The sequence below is a fragment of the Ictalurus punctatus genome, chromosome 15 (genome assembly GCF_001660625.3).
Source record: "Ictalurus punctatus breed USDA103 chromosome 15, Coco_2.0, whole genome shotgun sequence".
NCBI lineage: Eukaryota > Metazoa > Chordata > Actinopteri > Siluriformes > Ictaluridae > Ictalurus > Ictalurus punctatus.
Window position 1 is genome coordinate 13,717,207 of NC_030430.2, and position 17,330 is coordinate 13,734,536.

The 17,330-nt window shown below is 37.3% G+C and overlaps 2 protein-coding genes across 2 annotated transcripts; one reads left to right on the forward strand and one right to left on the reverse strand.

The window, feature by feature from the left end:
* Nucleotides 1–710: 710 nt before the first annotated feature.
* Nucleotides 711–5,739, forward strand: ube2t (ubiquitin-conjugating enzyme E2T (putative)). Its single transcript, XM_017487760.3, has 7 exons — nucleotides 711–888; nucleotides 1,160–1,289; nucleotides 2,819–2,888; nucleotides 2,994–3,099; nucleotides 4,151–4,249; nucleotides 4,328–4,411; nucleotides 5,161–5,739. The coding sequence occupies exons 2-7, from the start codon at nucleotides 1,181–1,183 to the stop codon at nucleotides 5,275–5,277; spliced, it is 585 nt and encodes a 194-aa protein (XP_017343249.1). The 5' UTR covers nucleotides 711–888; nucleotides 1,160–1,180; the 3' UTR covers nucleotides 5,278–5,739.
* A 1,872-nt stretch (nucleotides 5,740–7,611) lies between these two features.
* Nucleotides 7,612–16,148, reverse strand: cdc42l2 (cell division cycle 42 like 2). Its single transcript, XM_017487761.3, has 6 exons — nucleotides 16,038–16,148; nucleotides 13,087–13,207; nucleotides 12,826–12,898; nucleotides 11,371–11,480; nucleotides 11,062–11,259; nucleotides 7,612–8,914 (listed from the first exon to the last, which is right to left on the reverse strand). The coding sequence occupies exons 2-6, from the start codon at nucleotides 13,189–13,191 to the stop codon at nucleotides 8,825–8,827; spliced, it is 576 nt and encodes a 191-aa protein (XP_017343250.1). The 5' UTR covers nucleotides 13,192–13,207; nucleotides 16,038–16,148; the 3' UTR covers nucleotides 7,612–8,824.
* Nucleotides 16,149–17,330: the final 1,182 nt, after the last annotated feature.

Below are 17,330 nucleotides of genomic sequence, written 5' to 3' on the forward strand. Positions count from 1 at the left end.
TATTCTATACCACTTATACTTTTCAGGGTCACAGGAAATCTGGAGCCTATCCCAGGGAGCATCAGGTACAAGGCGGGGTACACCCTGGACAGGGTGCCAATCCATCGCAGGGCACAATCACATACACATTCACACACCCATTCATACACTACGGACACTTTGGACATGCCAATCAACCTACCATGCATGTCTTTGGACTGGGGGAGGAAACCGGAGTGCCCGGAGGAAACCCCTGCAACACAGGGAGAATATGCAAACTCCGCACACACAGGGCCATGGTGGGAATCGAATCCCCGACCCTGGAGGTGTGAGGCGAACGTGCCTACCACTAAGCCTATTATTATTATTATTATTATTATTATTATTATTATTATTATTATTATTATGGCAGTTGTAGTTGAAGGAATCCTCTTTGTATGGGTGTGATGCTCAGGTGTCCACATACTTTTGGCTATGTAGTGTATGACCAACGAACTGACTGAAGGATGTTTTCAAGAAAAACAGTGTAGCTTCTTTAAAACAAAACTAATCTTCTAACAGACTAAAATTTACGTTTGACATAAAAACATCACAGTAATTCATTTCATCGGTTTAAAAAACCTTTAATTTGAATTTTTTTTCTACTTCCACATTATTCTACATTATTCCACGTAGCATTTTTCCCCTCTTCATTCGGCATAAAATAGCGCAAAGAGTCCGTCGATGGCTCATCCTTTAGAATGCATTGCGACAGTGTACTGCATTACTCATGAGGCCTTGCACTGCCACAGTGTACTGCATTACCCATGAGACCCTGCACTGGACGCTGGAGCGCGCGTGCATGTGACGTATTAAATTTCAGCCGGGAGAATCAAAGTAGCGTACAACAAAACATCATACTGAAGTCTGGTAGGTTACACTGGGTTTATTTGTAGTTTGTGTAGTAACCGATTAACGTAGTGTGCTCTAAATTATCGTTGTATTTAGAAGAAACTAACTGAACTCATTTTAACTAGTTATTTAGCACAATGGCTGTCACGAATGTTACTAGTTTGTTAAGTTTAGTGACGATACCATACCATTCTTCAGTATCGTCTCGAACTTACTAGCTGACTAACTAATAATTGGAAATGTATTACTTTCATTTTGTTCTCGCATCTGTTGTGATTATAACTCACAGACAGACGTGAACGAAGGCAACATGCAGAGGAATAGTCGTCTGAAACGCGAGCTGCAGATGCTCAGTACCGAGCCTCCGCCTGGAGTTTCCTGCTGGCAGCTAGAGGAGAAAGTGCAGGAGCTGCAGGCCCGTCAGTACTCAGCACATCTCACATTTACTTCAAAATTAGTAGTTCATCTGTTGCTGTGCCGCGCGTCTGAGGTTCGTCGGTTGCTGGCCAAAAAAAAAGATTACTACTGACCACGTATTCTTTGGTTGGTCTAAGAGAATCAACATAATTGTGTTGCACAGGTTAGAGTGGGTCGTTCAGGTATAGTAACTGTTGTGGGGGATTTATACACTGTTTAAGTTACTCAAAGATTATTGAATTACAGATTTCATACTGCACATATCATACCCAAGTTTGCCAGGTCTCCCCTATATACTTACTGGTCCCTTAGACTGTAGGCACAACAGCATGTAGTGTAGCTAGTTATAGACTATATTATCACACATACAGAAAGTGATGACTAGGCTATTTCTTACTTGTTAGTCATGCAACTGACAGCGCCCTGAGCTCAAGCTCAAGGGTTTTAGCCCTAATTATAATCTGGGTCTGATTGTAGGTGTAACGGTGTAGCCCACCTACTTCTTTGTAAAATGTTTTTTTAATTGCTCTCTACCCTTCATCTGCTGTTTCCTGGGGATTTTCGGTTGGTGTTCTGTTTCTCAACCCAGCAGTGAAAACGAGGCATTTCAAAAACAACAACTGCAGTGGTGTTACTGCTGTGTCTGTGACAGTGCTGTTATAAAATATCTTGTTGGAGGTAGTCCTATGGTGGCTTCCATTGACAAATGGGGCAGAAGGTAGAGTCAGCAATTATATACAGATAGTTGGCAGGTTTGCTTGATAAAATAACTGGTGTCAGTACATGGTGGGTATGGAGAAGATTCTGTGAAAATCTGAGAAAACAATCGCACAGAGGGAAAAACTAAATCCAATACATGGATGGTATTGCTTTTTATTTCTGACATGAGGACAATATGCCTCATTGAAAAGCAAAGCCTCCATTGCATTGCTGCAATGTAGTTTTAAAAACAATAAGCTGAATATTGCTTAGTGTTTAGGACCTTTACCTTGCACCTTCGTGGTTGGGGGTTAGATTCCCACCTCTAACCTGTGTGTGCAGAGTTTGCATTTATGGGGGTTTCCTCCCCCAGTCCAAAGACATGCGTTGTAGGCTGACTGGCATTAGTGTGTGTGTCTGTGTGATTATGCCCTGCAATAGGTTGCCCCCCCCCATTGTGCCCCGAGCTCCCTGGGAAAGGCTCCAGGTTCCCCCTCGACCCTCTGTAGGGTAAGAGGTACAGAAGATGGATGGCTGGATGAAGTACACTGCAGTTGCTTCCTGGATTTTGTGTGTGTGTGTACAGTGATGAAAATAATTTTTAGATTAGGTGCAGAAACAAACAGGACAGATGAAATGGTATGGACAGAGAGTGAATCCAAGAAACCCTGGCAAGAATATTAATTGCTAATATTCACAACAATATTAGTTCAAGTGCAATGCGGATGAAACAAAGTACTATCAACTTCACTTCATTTTTTATGATTGCTGGAACAATTCGACTGAGCTGTGGTGCTGTTGCTGATTTCACTAAATCCTCTCTGTTGTGCAGAAATTGTTGGAGGTGCCAACACTCCATATGATGGTGGCCTGTTTACACTGGAAATAAAGATCCCTGACAGGTAAGGCCTTTTAAATACAAGTGTGTTTTGTGATCTTCAGTTTGTAGTAAAAAAAAAAAAGTAACACTGTACAGATGCTGTGTTTTTTACCTTATTGTTCAAAAGGTATCCATTTGAACCTCCCAAAATGCGCTTCCTGACACCCATCTACCACCCCAATATTGATAACGCAGGCCGTATTTGTCTTGATATACTGAAATTGCCCCCCAAGGTAAGTAACTTTTTTTTTTTTTTTTTTTTTTTTTTTTTTTTTTTTTTTTTTACAAATAAAAGCCTCGTTTAGAAAATCCTAGGACAAATTATGTCCACAGACTGGGCATAATTTGGGTCCTCGGTGTATTTTATTGCTTTTAAAATAGAATGTGCATAAGTGAAAAACCCTGCGTTCCCTCTCCCCCCGTATTTTCTTTTTGCTGGGGAGAGGCGGAGCTTAGCCTGCTTTTTATCTAGCTGTCAGTGCAGACCAGTATTGCCAACTTTTCAGACCCCTTTAGTGACTTTTTTTTTTTGTGTGTGTGTGTGTGCAAAAAAGCACCTAACAACAAATCTAGCTACTTTCTGGACAAACCACTTTCCAAATATCTCCAGTACTGTCCTGCAAGCACGAGGTCTTACATTCCCGCTGCACTCACACCTCTCTCTGCGTCTGCTCTGTTCAGTGAGAGGCTGAGAGCTGGAGATTTAACAATGTCATGGATAACGAGACGTACCCTTCGTCCCAATTTACATAATTCATATGCGAATGTTTTTAGAACGCAAGACGAATGTAATGCAACATGTTTTACTTGCAAAATAGTCCACATTATTACAGCTTAGTTCTCTTGTTCAAAGCATTATAGTGTTCAGAAACATTTTATATCATTCATGTATTATTATTATTATTATTATTATTATTATATGTATTATACCTGTTATATAGTTTTATAAAAGTCATGTTATTTTAAAAAAATCACTAGTTATGAAAAGTAATAAAGTACAAAAGCAAAGAAAATCTATCAAAACACACACACACACACACACACACACACACACACATATATATATATATATATATATATATATATATATACATATATACATACACACAAAAACCCCTCTGCTATAAAGGTTGTCTTGATGCAATGCCTATTCACTTGTTCACTAAACAAGAGAAATGCAGGGAAAAGAGTAATAATTGTAGTATAACATGCCATCGGTGTAGGCTGAATTGTGACCTGCAAATGCATGATTGTGAAATGATGTAAAAAGTCTACTTTTCACAGGGAGCATGGAGGCCCTCACTGAACATCTCTACAGTGCTGAGCTCAGTACAGCTTCTCATGGCAGAACCAAACCCAGATGACCCACTAATGGCAGATATTGTGAGTCTTTCTGACATTCCGCTTCTCATCCACTGTTTTCCCTCCTTGTATGCTTTTTTGTAAACACATTTCCTTCAGTCCTCAGAATTTAAATACAACAAAGTAGTATATCTGGAGAAGGCACAAAGGTGGACAGCGAAATACGCAACGCAAAAGAACAAGGTTAGTATTTATTTGTTTAAAAAATAAATAAAAAATTAGGTTTATGTAATATTAGGATGGATCCTAAATGACTCACTTTGATACATATTTCTTTCTTTAACACATTTATGCTCATACTAGAGCATTTACCTTTCATGTAGCGATTCAGTGAGCCGAAACCTGAACACAGAATTGCAATCGGAATATTTGGCTACAGTATCAATTTTCTACCTTCAGTTTTGGGGCAAAAATGTGTTAATCCACCTAGAAAGCTTATAAGATCTGAAGTGGCATCATCACTTAATCTCTCTGTTTATGACTGCTGGCTGTCCATCAAAGCACTGCCTGAAATTTCCAAAGGGCCATTGAGACTGTGATGGAGGAAGGTGTGTAGTGATGCAGGGTTACATCAAAATGAGTGGACAAGCATATGTACTTTAAACAGACTTGTGTGACTGAAACACAATGCCTTGTTGTATCAAGAGAAACAATAATTCTGATACATTTAAGAAGTTTCCTTGTGCGTGCGTGTTTAGCTTAAGTCAGTGTTCTTACAAAAGCAGCTTTCCTATTCCAAAGTCCATATAATCCATCTGTTGATGAAACAGTTTGATTCACGTTAAATTATACATTTAGTAAATACACATTATCCTTTTAAAATCCTACATCATTTGCCCCAAAACACTGTTTGCTGGACAGTCAGTCTGCCCTGGGTGATCTTAATTTTGTCTATTAATGCTAAGTAATTTATTCTCCTGTCCTGTTTGTAGGGACATGTGGAAGCAGAACAGATGATTCTTGAAGACCGAAGCAATAAAAATGCACCAAAGAGAGAAGCACTTTCGGCACAAGAGAATGTGGAACCGCCCAAAAAAGTGTGCATGTAGTTGTGTGTGTTAGTCGTCTTAAGATTATGATGCGTGTTCATGTACGTCTTACCTGTGTGCATATTTTTAAGTTCAAAATGTTAATAAAATCTTAAACATAACAGGCTGCCCATGGGTCCTTTAAAATGTCTTAAATTCACGCTTCAAAGGTGTTAAAATGCAACAGACACGGTAAAAAAAAAAATTTAATTTTATTTTGGCTTGTTAATTTTTGAGATGGCAAACCTGTTTGTTTTGCACTCAGTGTGTGTGCGGCTCATCAGTTTTTGAGCGGCTGGGTTCACAGTAAATGCCGCTCCAAAACAACTTCATCTCTGTCTGTGCTGTGAGTCGCTTATAACCTGCATTTAGATGTGTGCCAGATTCACTTTAGTTTTACGTTAGTGTAATCTCAAACTTTTTTGTGGGCAGAGCTTTACAGCATTTCACCTGTTTGATAATGAGAAGTGAATAAAATTTTTTTTTTTAAAAACTAAAAGGTCTTCCTGCAATTTTCTGCCTAATTAAAAGCTACAATGTCTAACACATAAAAGTGAATTAAGTCAGAAATGTATTATTACTTATTTGTACCCCCAACTAAAAATGTATTAAGTATTATTCAGTGCAATAGTAATATTAAAAAATAGAAACGTTTTCATATATTTTAAATATATAGATACATTATATTTCTTTCCAAACAAAATGTACATTTATAACCTTACTTGTTACATTACCCTGGCATTAAATTACAAAAAAAAAGCTAACTAGTAAATACAGCTGCTGAGGGAATGATGGTAAATTCGACAGCTTTTTCTCTTCTGACTGCCGTAATCCATTTCTCTCGCTCTCTTTTTTTTTTTCCTCTCTTGGAAATTCATGGAAAGGAAATACTGGATTTTTTTTTTTTTTTACTGTTGGAGCAAATGGTAATGCTAAAAGTATATTTGCTCTGGTCTCCCATATTCCTCTACAGAAGTTTACCCTGCTATAGTTTACTTAAACCCTGAAATGGATGTATATGTAGGAACACAATCCATTATAGCTGATGTATCATGATTTCAGGGACGTGCAGGTCTTAACATGTTTTAGAAATGTCATGGCAGGTCACAAATTTTTTTTTTTTTTGTAGCACTGGTGCACCCAACTTTAAAGTTAGAAGCACCAGCAACTATTTAGGAGCTAAAATTTTATTTATATAAAATTATACATATATAAACACCACCACTCATGCTTGAAATGTGTGGATACAGTGGTGAACGCAGTGTTACCGGTACATCTGTCCCAGAGGCTTTACAGTGAACGCAGTGCATTGAGCCATATTCATATCGGAGCCATTCAAAGTCTTTCAACCACTCTCTCCAATAACTGTAAGGCCGGGTTCACACGGCGCAGGTGCAGAGCAGACAGCAGTGCACAATTTGGGGCATTAGTGATGCGTTTGCTTTCACACCAGCAGCGTTTCACGTGCAGAAACCGCAGCACGCGTTGCAGAAAGGTTCTCGGGTTCCATAGATAATTTCCTTGAAAAGCAAACCAAAACAGATACAAGAGTTATTGTGAGTGGGCTGTTGATTTTGTTAACTTGATTAAAGGGGAGGAACACGTTTACAGTTCATGTGTGACAAAAACTCAACACTGTACCTCCAAGCCAAAAATAACACTATTCTCATTCATGATTAGTGTATAATAAATGTAAAACATACTACTCTACACATACATGCTTTTTCTGTGCAGTATATACATTTTTATGTCAGTTAATCATTTAAGTGTTTCAACTGTGTACTGGTGCTTTAATTCAGCTAGTAGGCCTAACGCATTGAATATTATGCTGTTTATATTTATTGTTTAAACGTGGTACACGTCTATGAAAGATTGTATTACTGTACTGTATTGCTCTAAACTTCATTCAAAAGTGAAAGGGAGTGACTGATAATAGTAACCAATCTAAAATCTGCATTGAAGTTAAGAATGTAAAGAAGTTTAATTGAGTATGTAAATGTTTGATGGACCGGTCACTGTTTCAGCTCACAGCAGGCACATACTGTGCAGTAATTAGCGAACGTTTTGTAGAGAAATGAAAACAGGTCGCACCACAATAATTATTTGCACTCGCACAAATGCTCCCCAATATATTTTGAAGTCACACACATTAAATTCTGGGAGCATGTGTGACTAAAATGGCTGCAATTTCGAGTCTTGTATGTTCTTAAAAAGTATTACATTTGAAGTGCTGATACCTGCAGATACCCTGGAATATTTACACTGGGGTCCCATAACACCAGAAATATGAAAACGTTCATAATAAGTCTGGTTCGAAGGTGACTTCAGTACAGTAAGGTTTGCTTCATACAAGCATTTATGTTAAACATTGGAAATGTTTATTTCGAGGTAATATTCATGTGATAATTTTCTGTAACGAAACATTCCATATAAAAATATTTAAAAAAAAAAAAAAAAATTCATGTATGATTTTGTGACAATGTATCTGAGTGTCAAAAGACTAACCTCATACACAATTATGATAAAACCATTTTCCCCAATTGATGGAAACACACAATTTAGTTATTTGGGAGAATTACTGGCTCTTGTTAAGAGATTAAATTCACGATTTATTACAATAAATAAACAAGGTGAAAAGTACAACCTATTCAGCAATGGATCCAAGTATAATCTGCCAGCATCATACTCATCTTGATATGTAAATGTTTTTGGAAAGGAAAACTGGAATGAAGATTTTGCTTTGTGTATCTCTCTCTCTCTCACACACACACACACACACACACACACACACACACGTCAAATTATTTACATTTTTTTGAACGAATTACAAGAATCGGGGGAAAAGTAAACAAAACTGTAGCAGTGGCTTAGTTAATTTAACTTGGGTTTACTGTTGACATTGAAAGCGAATGGATTTTAGAAACAAAACGAGCTTTGGTTCATCGGTTACTTGTATTTTGAACTTATTGAGCCACTTGTAGGATCAGGCAGTTAGAGCTGCAGCACAGCCAACAGTTCAGGATGCTCTCATAGATCAACTATGCCTCTAAATGTAATCATATACAATAACACTGTCCAGGTTTTCTGGAGACCTAAGAAAGCCTAATATTTTACAGATAAATGACTTGTACAAAATAACACCATTTCAACAGCTGAAATTCATTCATTTCTCTTATGTCTCTTTTGTGTATCTATTTCAGTGAACTAAACAGGTTAATATTGTCACAATATTGAGCGTGAATAAATAACTGAATTTAAAAGTCTTCTTTAACCTTAATTGTGTCTTGTTAATCCTATTTGAGAAGAATATACTAATGAAATACAATACAAATTAAGATAACCTTTGAGGCAAAATTCTGACTCTTACCTTATGCTTATTCTATTCATTTTGCTTAATTCAGATGGCATAATAATTCAAGGCAAAATTAAAAAAAAAAAAAAAAAAAAATGAAGCATAATATTTGCTCTAGTTAGTCCTTTCCTGAACATTAACCAAAACTGATTCAGATGTGGATAGATAATTGTCATAGATGGTTTCTGACTGAAAGGACCGATGGCAAGGTTAAACTCATAAAAGAACACATTTAGGCTTCTTCTTGGGCTCCGGGGGCTCCAGCGCAGCAAGTATGGCCTCATCGAACACATTCTTTAGCCCTTTCTATAAAGAAAGAAGAGGAAATAACTCGTGTTAGCAAGAATCAAGAACCGAAAAAGATCTGAATAAAGCTTGCATTAGCGCTGGGCGATATGATGATATTATTATTGTGATGAATTATGCCACAATATGCTTTTCTGAGATAGCATATTGTGATATCCACATGAGATAAGGCATATTGTAATCTCTAAATTTATTATTATTTTGTAAATAATAAATTGACTGGAAGCAGCTGATGTGATGTTAATAATTTCTTAAACGTTTAAAGATTAATTAGAAAAGTTTGTTTCCTTTTCAATGCCAAATGTTTTTTTTATATATAAATAAAACTTTTTTTTTGTAGAATTTTAAGTATAATAAAAAAATTTTATGCAACATTGCGGTTTTGCTGGCAGTTTATTAACAAACCTACACTCACTGCCCACTTTATTAGGAACACATGTACATTCTTGCGGTTATCTAACCAGCAGCACAGTGCAAAAAAATCATGCAGATACAGGTCAAGAGCTTCAGTTAATGTTGACATCGAGCACCAGAATGGGGAAATATTGTGATCACAGTGATTTTGATCATGGCATGGTTGTTGGTGCCAGACGGGCTGGTGTTAAGTATTTCATAAACTGCTGATCTCCTGGGCGTTTACACAGAATGGTGCAAGGGGGGTAGGAATTTTAAAAAAATACCACACCAAGTGGACGACAATCCTGTGGGTGGAAATGCTTGTTGATAAGAGATGTTAGAGGAAAATATTGCCAGGGGGTGCCAGGAAGGATATAGTAACTTGATCAATTCTTACAACCATGGTGAGCAGAAAAACATCTCAGAAGCCTTGAGGTGGATGGGCTACAACAACAGAAGACCACATCAGATTCAGCTCCTGTCAGCCAAGTACAGGAATCTACCTCAGAGAAACTTGACAGTTGAAGATCACCTGGTCTTTTTCCAGTCTTCAACTGTCCAATTTTGGCGAGTCAAACACTTCAAGGTCTGATCTGTTGTACGTTTAGATGCTTTTCTGCTCACCACGGTTGTAACGAGTGCTTATTTGAGTTACTATAGACTACCTGTCAGCTCAAACCAGTCTGGTCATTGTCCTCTTATCTCTCTCATCAGTGAGGTGTTTCAGCCTGCACACCCTCCACTCAAAGGATGTTTTTTGGTTTTCACACCATTCTGTGTAAAAACTCTAGAAACTGCTGTGTGTGAAAAATCCCAAGAGATCAGCAGTGTATGGAATGGTCAAACCAGCACATCTTAACCATGGTTAGTCACGGAGATTTTCTTCATTCTCATGTTTGGTGTGAACAGTAACTGAAGATCTTGGCCTGTATCTGCATGATTATACGCAATGAGCTGCCACATGATTAGTTGATTGGATAGCTGCATAAATGAGCATTGATGTGATTATAGTGATTGGTAATTGTATTATCGTGATACATATTGCATATTACTGAAATGTCTGTGAGAACTGATATGATATTTGTCATATCGCCCACCCCTGGCATCCATAATGTTTTTTTTTTGTTTTTTTTTTTTTTTGTTTTTTTTTAAGCACAGCACCACCACCTACAGGGACATTTACTGTGAGGCCTCTCTGAGCAATCAGTGAGTGCAAATACACACATAAATAGAGGTATTAGTTTAACAAATGTATTTATTTATTTTTTAAATATGTGGAAAATTTCTTAGCACTTCATAATAGAAACTAAATTTCATCATACAGAAGAATCTCCCCCCCCATTTGAACCAACTACAATTATTGTTCAGCACCATCAGGACAGTGTTCCTCATGTCTGATTTTGTCAGATTAAGGGTTGAAAAATACTATTTAATGTGGTATTCTAGATCCTCATAAATTTAATTTCAAAAACACTAAACTATAGCAGAGGAACCAAAGCTGTAACATGAAATGCTCTGTGACCCTACTGAATGTTGCTTATTAGAGTAGGTTTTTCTTTGCAAGCATAGGGTTACCAGGCTAAGTGCCAAAGCCTGACAGCTTGTTTTGAGATTTTTAACCTGCCATGACAATTGCACAAAGCTCAACTGCACAAAGTTATACTCGTGCCACCTGTGTCGTCTTCCTACACTACATGTGCTAGACCCATTTAATAATCAAGCTTAAAGTCTGTGGTTTCAACCGCACTCACTTGTGTTAAAGCCGAGCATTCCACATATTTCACCGCTTTTAAATCCCTGGAGAGTTTCTCGGCTGTCTCTGGAGTAATAGGCTTCTGCTTGTTCTTGGCAAGCTTCTCAGTGGTTGAGGGATCATCTCGTAAATCAATCTGAGTTCCAACCAACAGGAAAGGGGTCTTTGGACAGTGATGGGTAATCTCAGGCACCCACTGCATGTGAGAGGAGGGAAGGAAACGCTTAGCAAAATTTCAACTTCATAAAACCAAGGCTAAATATGTTGAAAACATGATGGTTTTGCTTTTTGCTGGAAGGAAACATACTTTTTCCTTGACATTTTCAAAAGATGATGGTGAAACTACTGAGAAACAAACTAAGAAGACATCAGTTTGGGGATAGCTCAGGGGTCGCAATCGATCGTAATCTTCCTGACCTGGAAAGAGAAAACATCTCGATTTAGAACTGCAAACTGTTCAACTGACCATTTGTTTTGTTTTGATGGAGTAGAACATCCATAGTTAGGTAGTTAGACAGTTTATATATATTATATATACACACACACGCAACACTGTACTGGGCAGGCTTGTATGATCTAATCATTTCGACACTAAATTATAAGGCCTTGACATCCGTGACATTTACTCGGATTATATTCGATTACCAAGGCTGCCAACCTTTACACATTTTCCTCAACTTAACATCAAGTACACTGGCTATCATTATACAAAATGCCCAAAGAGCAGTCTTTTTTTCCCCTCCAAGACAAAAAGGGAGATGAGCCAATAAAATTATTAATCTGTAAATATTTATGGAGGTGTTTTGAACTCTCTGAAATGAATGAACACCACCTGTAAGCCCCACCCCCTTACCCATCTCACATTAGTAATCTCTCGTATTGATTTTCCCACTTAAAAGATGCACGGACACCTTCGCTTTCTGTCAAAATGTTTCGAGTTCATTAATGCAAAATAAAATCTAACAATGTATGTTCGACATGTGAATGAACTTCTTGAGCCCATTCCTGCCCATGTTCATGAAGCTCCACCCCAAGATCTATGGCAGCCCATAGATTGTCTATTAAATGAATGTCAGGAGGCAGATCCGAACACAAACATGCATTCCTGACTGGAAGTCATTTTCCCCAAAACGGGTTTTCTCAGAGACTTCATACACTTTTGCTAAAGCCATGGCTTAATCGACAACTGCATCATTAACTAAATTTTTTTTTGTAAGTTTTCCTCTGAAAATCGTTAAAAATGCACTTTCAGTTTTCAGCCAAAAGCAGCATAAAGACATTTAAAAATCTGACATAAAACATTAGATAGGCATTCCAATGAAACGCCCTTAAAGATAAAGATAATGGCGAGGGTAATTAGAAAGTGATTAAAACCATAGTTTTTTCCCCCTCAGAAGCGTTCTTTTAGTAGCAGCATCAACAGAGAAAAATATCAGCCATTGGGCACTGGGTTTATAAAATGATCATATTAAAAATGTATTGCTATGGGGGTTTTAACAATTTACTGTGCATTACTGCAGAATCACTTAAAAATCCACCATTTCGTGATTGCTGCTACCATCCAGCAGTTCCTGACTGCAAAGCTGATAATATTATTGTGCTTTCCCCTACTCTCCATAAACCTGAAATGGTAGAAATGTTCATTTTCCTGTCTTTCTATCAGTTCTAGCTGCTTAAAACATTCATCACAATTTTCTAAATACAAAAAGTTAAATAAAAATATCAAGCCTAGTAGCCAACTGGGACAAAGACAACACCATACCTGCAGTGTCAAATAATCCAAGAGTGTAAGGTTCACCGCCAATCATTACAGTTACAGCATAGTTATCAAACACCTGAAAATGAAAACAAAACCATTACATAGCAAAAAGCTGATTTCTTCTGGTTTCATTTATATATGTTAAAGCTGTACTAATTTAATATTAGTATCTTGAGATTATTAACCACTGGCATGGGCACTTACAATACCAGTAATACCATTCAGAGAGGAGGAAGAAAAGGACAAAAAAGCTAATATACTTACTGTTGGTACATACTCCGAAGGGAACTTGTTTGTGGTGTATGAAATCAAGAGGCAGGTTTTCCCCACAGCACCATCACCAACTACTACACATTTAATTGTCTGCATTGTTGCACTCAGCTAGCTATAAAAAAGTATTTTAAAAAAAGTGATTGGGGATGTAAACAAAGTTTATTTAGTATTAGGCATGAATAACAAATTCATTTATAAACACAAGATTGTTGAATTTTCAAATATGATCAGATGATGTTGGTAAAATTTCTTTAAGAGTACAAGGACATGCATTAAAAAAAAAAAAAAAAAAAAAAAAAAAAAAAAAAAAAAATTTAATCAGGGATGTAACAATACACTCCGGTCACAATTCAATTTGATTCATGATACTGGCTTCTGGTAAATACGGGCACCAATCATTAACCTAGTATGAAGTCTTTCATACTATGAAAAAGGCATTAAGAGAGTGGGAGAAGAAAACTGACAAATTCAGCAAAAAACTGAGAAGACTCCACATGTGTGACACAGTGTAATTACCCTTAGCATCAATTTAGAAACCAAACTTTCCATAGGTTCTAATGAGAAACATCAACATTGCATCCCAACTGCAAACTCAGAGCTTGTAGAAAATGTCATATTGGTTAATACCAGAGGCGGTGTAAAGCAGTGACAAAAAAACTGCTTGAAACGAGGCAGTACAAAACATTCACTATGGTGGGTGTATGACGCAAGTCCCATCCTTTGATCAAAAAGAGCGAATCGCCTTTTTAGTAAATGAGAAAAATGCCAGGGCTATCAGATTCTTTCACTGACACGTGCAGCTATACGTCAGCATCTCTGCCACATTCCTGGCTGTTTTTAACAAAAAAGAGCCAACCTCCCTCCCTCCCATCCTCACCACAGCCTTCTACAGAGGGACAATAGAGAGCTTCCTGCCCAGCTGTCTCATCGTGTGGTAAGGGAACCGTACAGTCTCTGACTGCGAGACTCTACAGTGAATTGTGGGAACAGCTAAAAGCTAAAAAGATTGTCACATCGTACACTAAACACTGAATCTGCAAAGCCACCAGCATTACAGATGACTCCTCTCATGGACTCTTCACCCTCCGGACATCTGGCAGACTCCGCAACAGTTTCTGCCCTGAGACAGTCAGACTCAACACCCCTGCTGCCTCCCAATGCTCCCCTGGGCTAGTCAAACACCTAACCCAGTACGACTCGATACCACTGCACACCGCACTTTACAAAGCTGCATCACTTTTTATTTTATCAGAATTTCTGCTGCTACACTAAATAATGGTTTCCAGTCCACTGTGCAAAAGCTTTCCTGCACAACACTACTGTTTTCCTGTGTTCACTGTTCTATGTATTTATCGTTCTGCATATACTGTTCTGTGTATTTATTATTATCTCACATTTTATGTAGTCTGGTGTAACTGTATTGTTAGGTGTTGAACTATTGTCCTGGAGGAAAAAAAAAAACCTCACCTCACTTGTCTTGACTATATAGGGATGAGCAAGTCATTTGGGGTTGACAAGCACCATTACCATTTTAACAAAGGATGTATGTATACCATTATACATCATGTTGGTACTTGTCAATACCAATACTCTCTATTAAAATATACCGTTTAAATGCCATAATGATTTTTAATCGGGTTATTTGTACTGCAGTCCTTCGTCTTGATACTTTCACAGAGCACAGTTTGCAGTCTGATCATTAGAACGACAGAGTAACTACGATTGTCACTATTGTCACATGACAATGCCAACATGGTGGCTGTAGTATATCCGGGATTGTATTCATAAAACACACGCTGCCAGAAGCTGGTGTCTGGCTATGCATCTCGTTTGCAGCAGGTCATAATGGCAAAATCATGCTCTACTTAATACTAAAGATGCTTGCCATGAAGGGGTTGAATAATTTTGAGACTGGAGAAGTCATAAGTTTCAGTTGAATTTTGGGAAACCACTTGAAGCATTCATTGTGATGAACTATCTCAATTGCTTTGGTTTGATTTGTTCATTGCAAACAGATGAAAGTCTGTACATTTTGACAATAAACCTGATGTGCATTGGGGGTTGAATAAGTCTGATTGCAACTGTATTTAAATATATGATAAAACCTGGCGTGTTGGTGAAGATATGGAAGTTAGGGCTGGAACTAGTTATATCGGTGTATATGCTGCAGTCAGAAAAACACCGTAGTTTACCAGGTAAGCATTAGTAAACTAGATAACTAGCCGAGAACAGAATGACATACTAGTGAGATGAAACCCCTTTATTTTCAGTTTGTTCAGTTTTGCCAAATTTCTGCGCATGCGCAGTTCACTACTGTATACCCATAAATGCATGATTTTGCATTTATAATAAAGCAGGAGGCATTTCCTGATCATAAGATATACATATATGTTGCATAAATGATTAGTCTGGTAGAAATTTCTAAGAGAAAGATTTACACGATCAAAATGCTACTTATAATGTACTGCGTTTTCTGATAAGGTCACAGGAACAAAATAACAATATTTATAGGTATTTTATATAAACGCGCGCTACGGGAGGATTGCTAACCCAGCTAAATGCGTTAACAAGCCGTTAGCAAAAAAAAAAACAAGGTTAGCCAATGCAGTTAACAAGCTAGCTAGCTAGCATAATATGGTCACTTCGTTGTGATAGTTATATAACTAACTATATTTCACACTTACCAACAGTATCGCTATTAATATGTTTGTAAAGTCACTGTGCTAGATACTAAAAGGTATACATATACAAATCTAGATATATCTTCATTTTTACCAGGAGCAAGCTTGTAGGCTAGTTTAGGAGGCTAGCTTGACGCGAGTGTCTTGTTTAGCTAAACACTGACAATTCTCAAATTCTGAAGAAAGTCAGTAATTAGCTGCAGTATTGTTTGACATTTGTTAAATAGTTCAACAGATGAATAACTGATTTTTATCTCTTACCAAAGTTGTTTATGCGTAACCTTGGGCTGTGAACTGCAGCGGGCTATAAACAGAGAAGAAAAGAGCAACTAACGTCCAGGAATTTTTTTTTTTTTTTTTTTTTTTTTTTTTTTTTTTTTTTTTTTTTACGGTGACCGCCCAAAAACTCTGCTTCCTTTTTACACAATAAAAGTCTGTTACACACTCCCGAGAATGAGCAAAAAAAATCGTCCCATATGGCAATAAAAACTAACAATTAAAGACCATGACTTTAGCAGCAGTTTTACACGGAATCTGGGGTCATCATATTTACACAGTTTAGTGATTGCAGAGCATGATGATTTTAAACTGACTGCTATGACATATTGGTGCAATGAGTACAGCTCTGGGACTCATTTTGTGTACTTATTTAGTTTTAAGTCATTATGTAGGCTACTTTATAGTTATTAATCTAGTCATACATCTTCACTGAATGATTCATCTTGGTCAGCGTTACAGTGGAGAACCAGGGTTCTACCGAGGGCTGGGCGAAATATCACTATATCAATATATTGTGACAAAAGATTACACAATACACTTCTCTTGAGATACTATTGGTATGGTGATGAAATTTTGTTTTGAATAATTACAAATCAAATAATACTGAATGCATGCTGGTGAATAAAAATAATGAATCTTCTTTGTCTTTGTAGGAATTAAAGAAAAGTATCATCAAAGTCAGTTTTTTTTTGGTTTATATTCCTACTGTTTTGCAGTTTGTTAGCTAAATTATATATTATGATGCATTCATGTATTGCAGAAATGTATATATTTCTGTATATATATTAAGTATATATTTGTCACATGATATATTTTTGTCATATCTCCCAGGCCTAATTCTACCTGAGAAACTGGTTGAAACCCAAACAGACACTAGGAGAACATGTCACACAGACAGTAACCAAGCTCAGGACTGAACCAAGGACCCTGCAACTTGACCATACTACTGCATTATTCATGATAAATGTATACATTAATAACTAGTATATTGTTGATCAAGCAGAGCAGGCAATATTTACACAATATGGCCAAATTTCTATAAATTGTTACCACAAATTTTGTAGCACACAATTGTCCAGAATGGCTTTGTATACCATGGCATTAACATTCACTGGAACTAAGGGGCCCAAACCTGTTCCTGACACACAAAGTGATCTTGCTAAAGACATGGCTTGCCAAGGTAGGTGTAGAAGAAATTGAGTGGCCTGCACAGAGCCATGACCTCAAACTCACTGAGCACTTTTGGGATTAACTGCAATACCGACTGCACCCCAG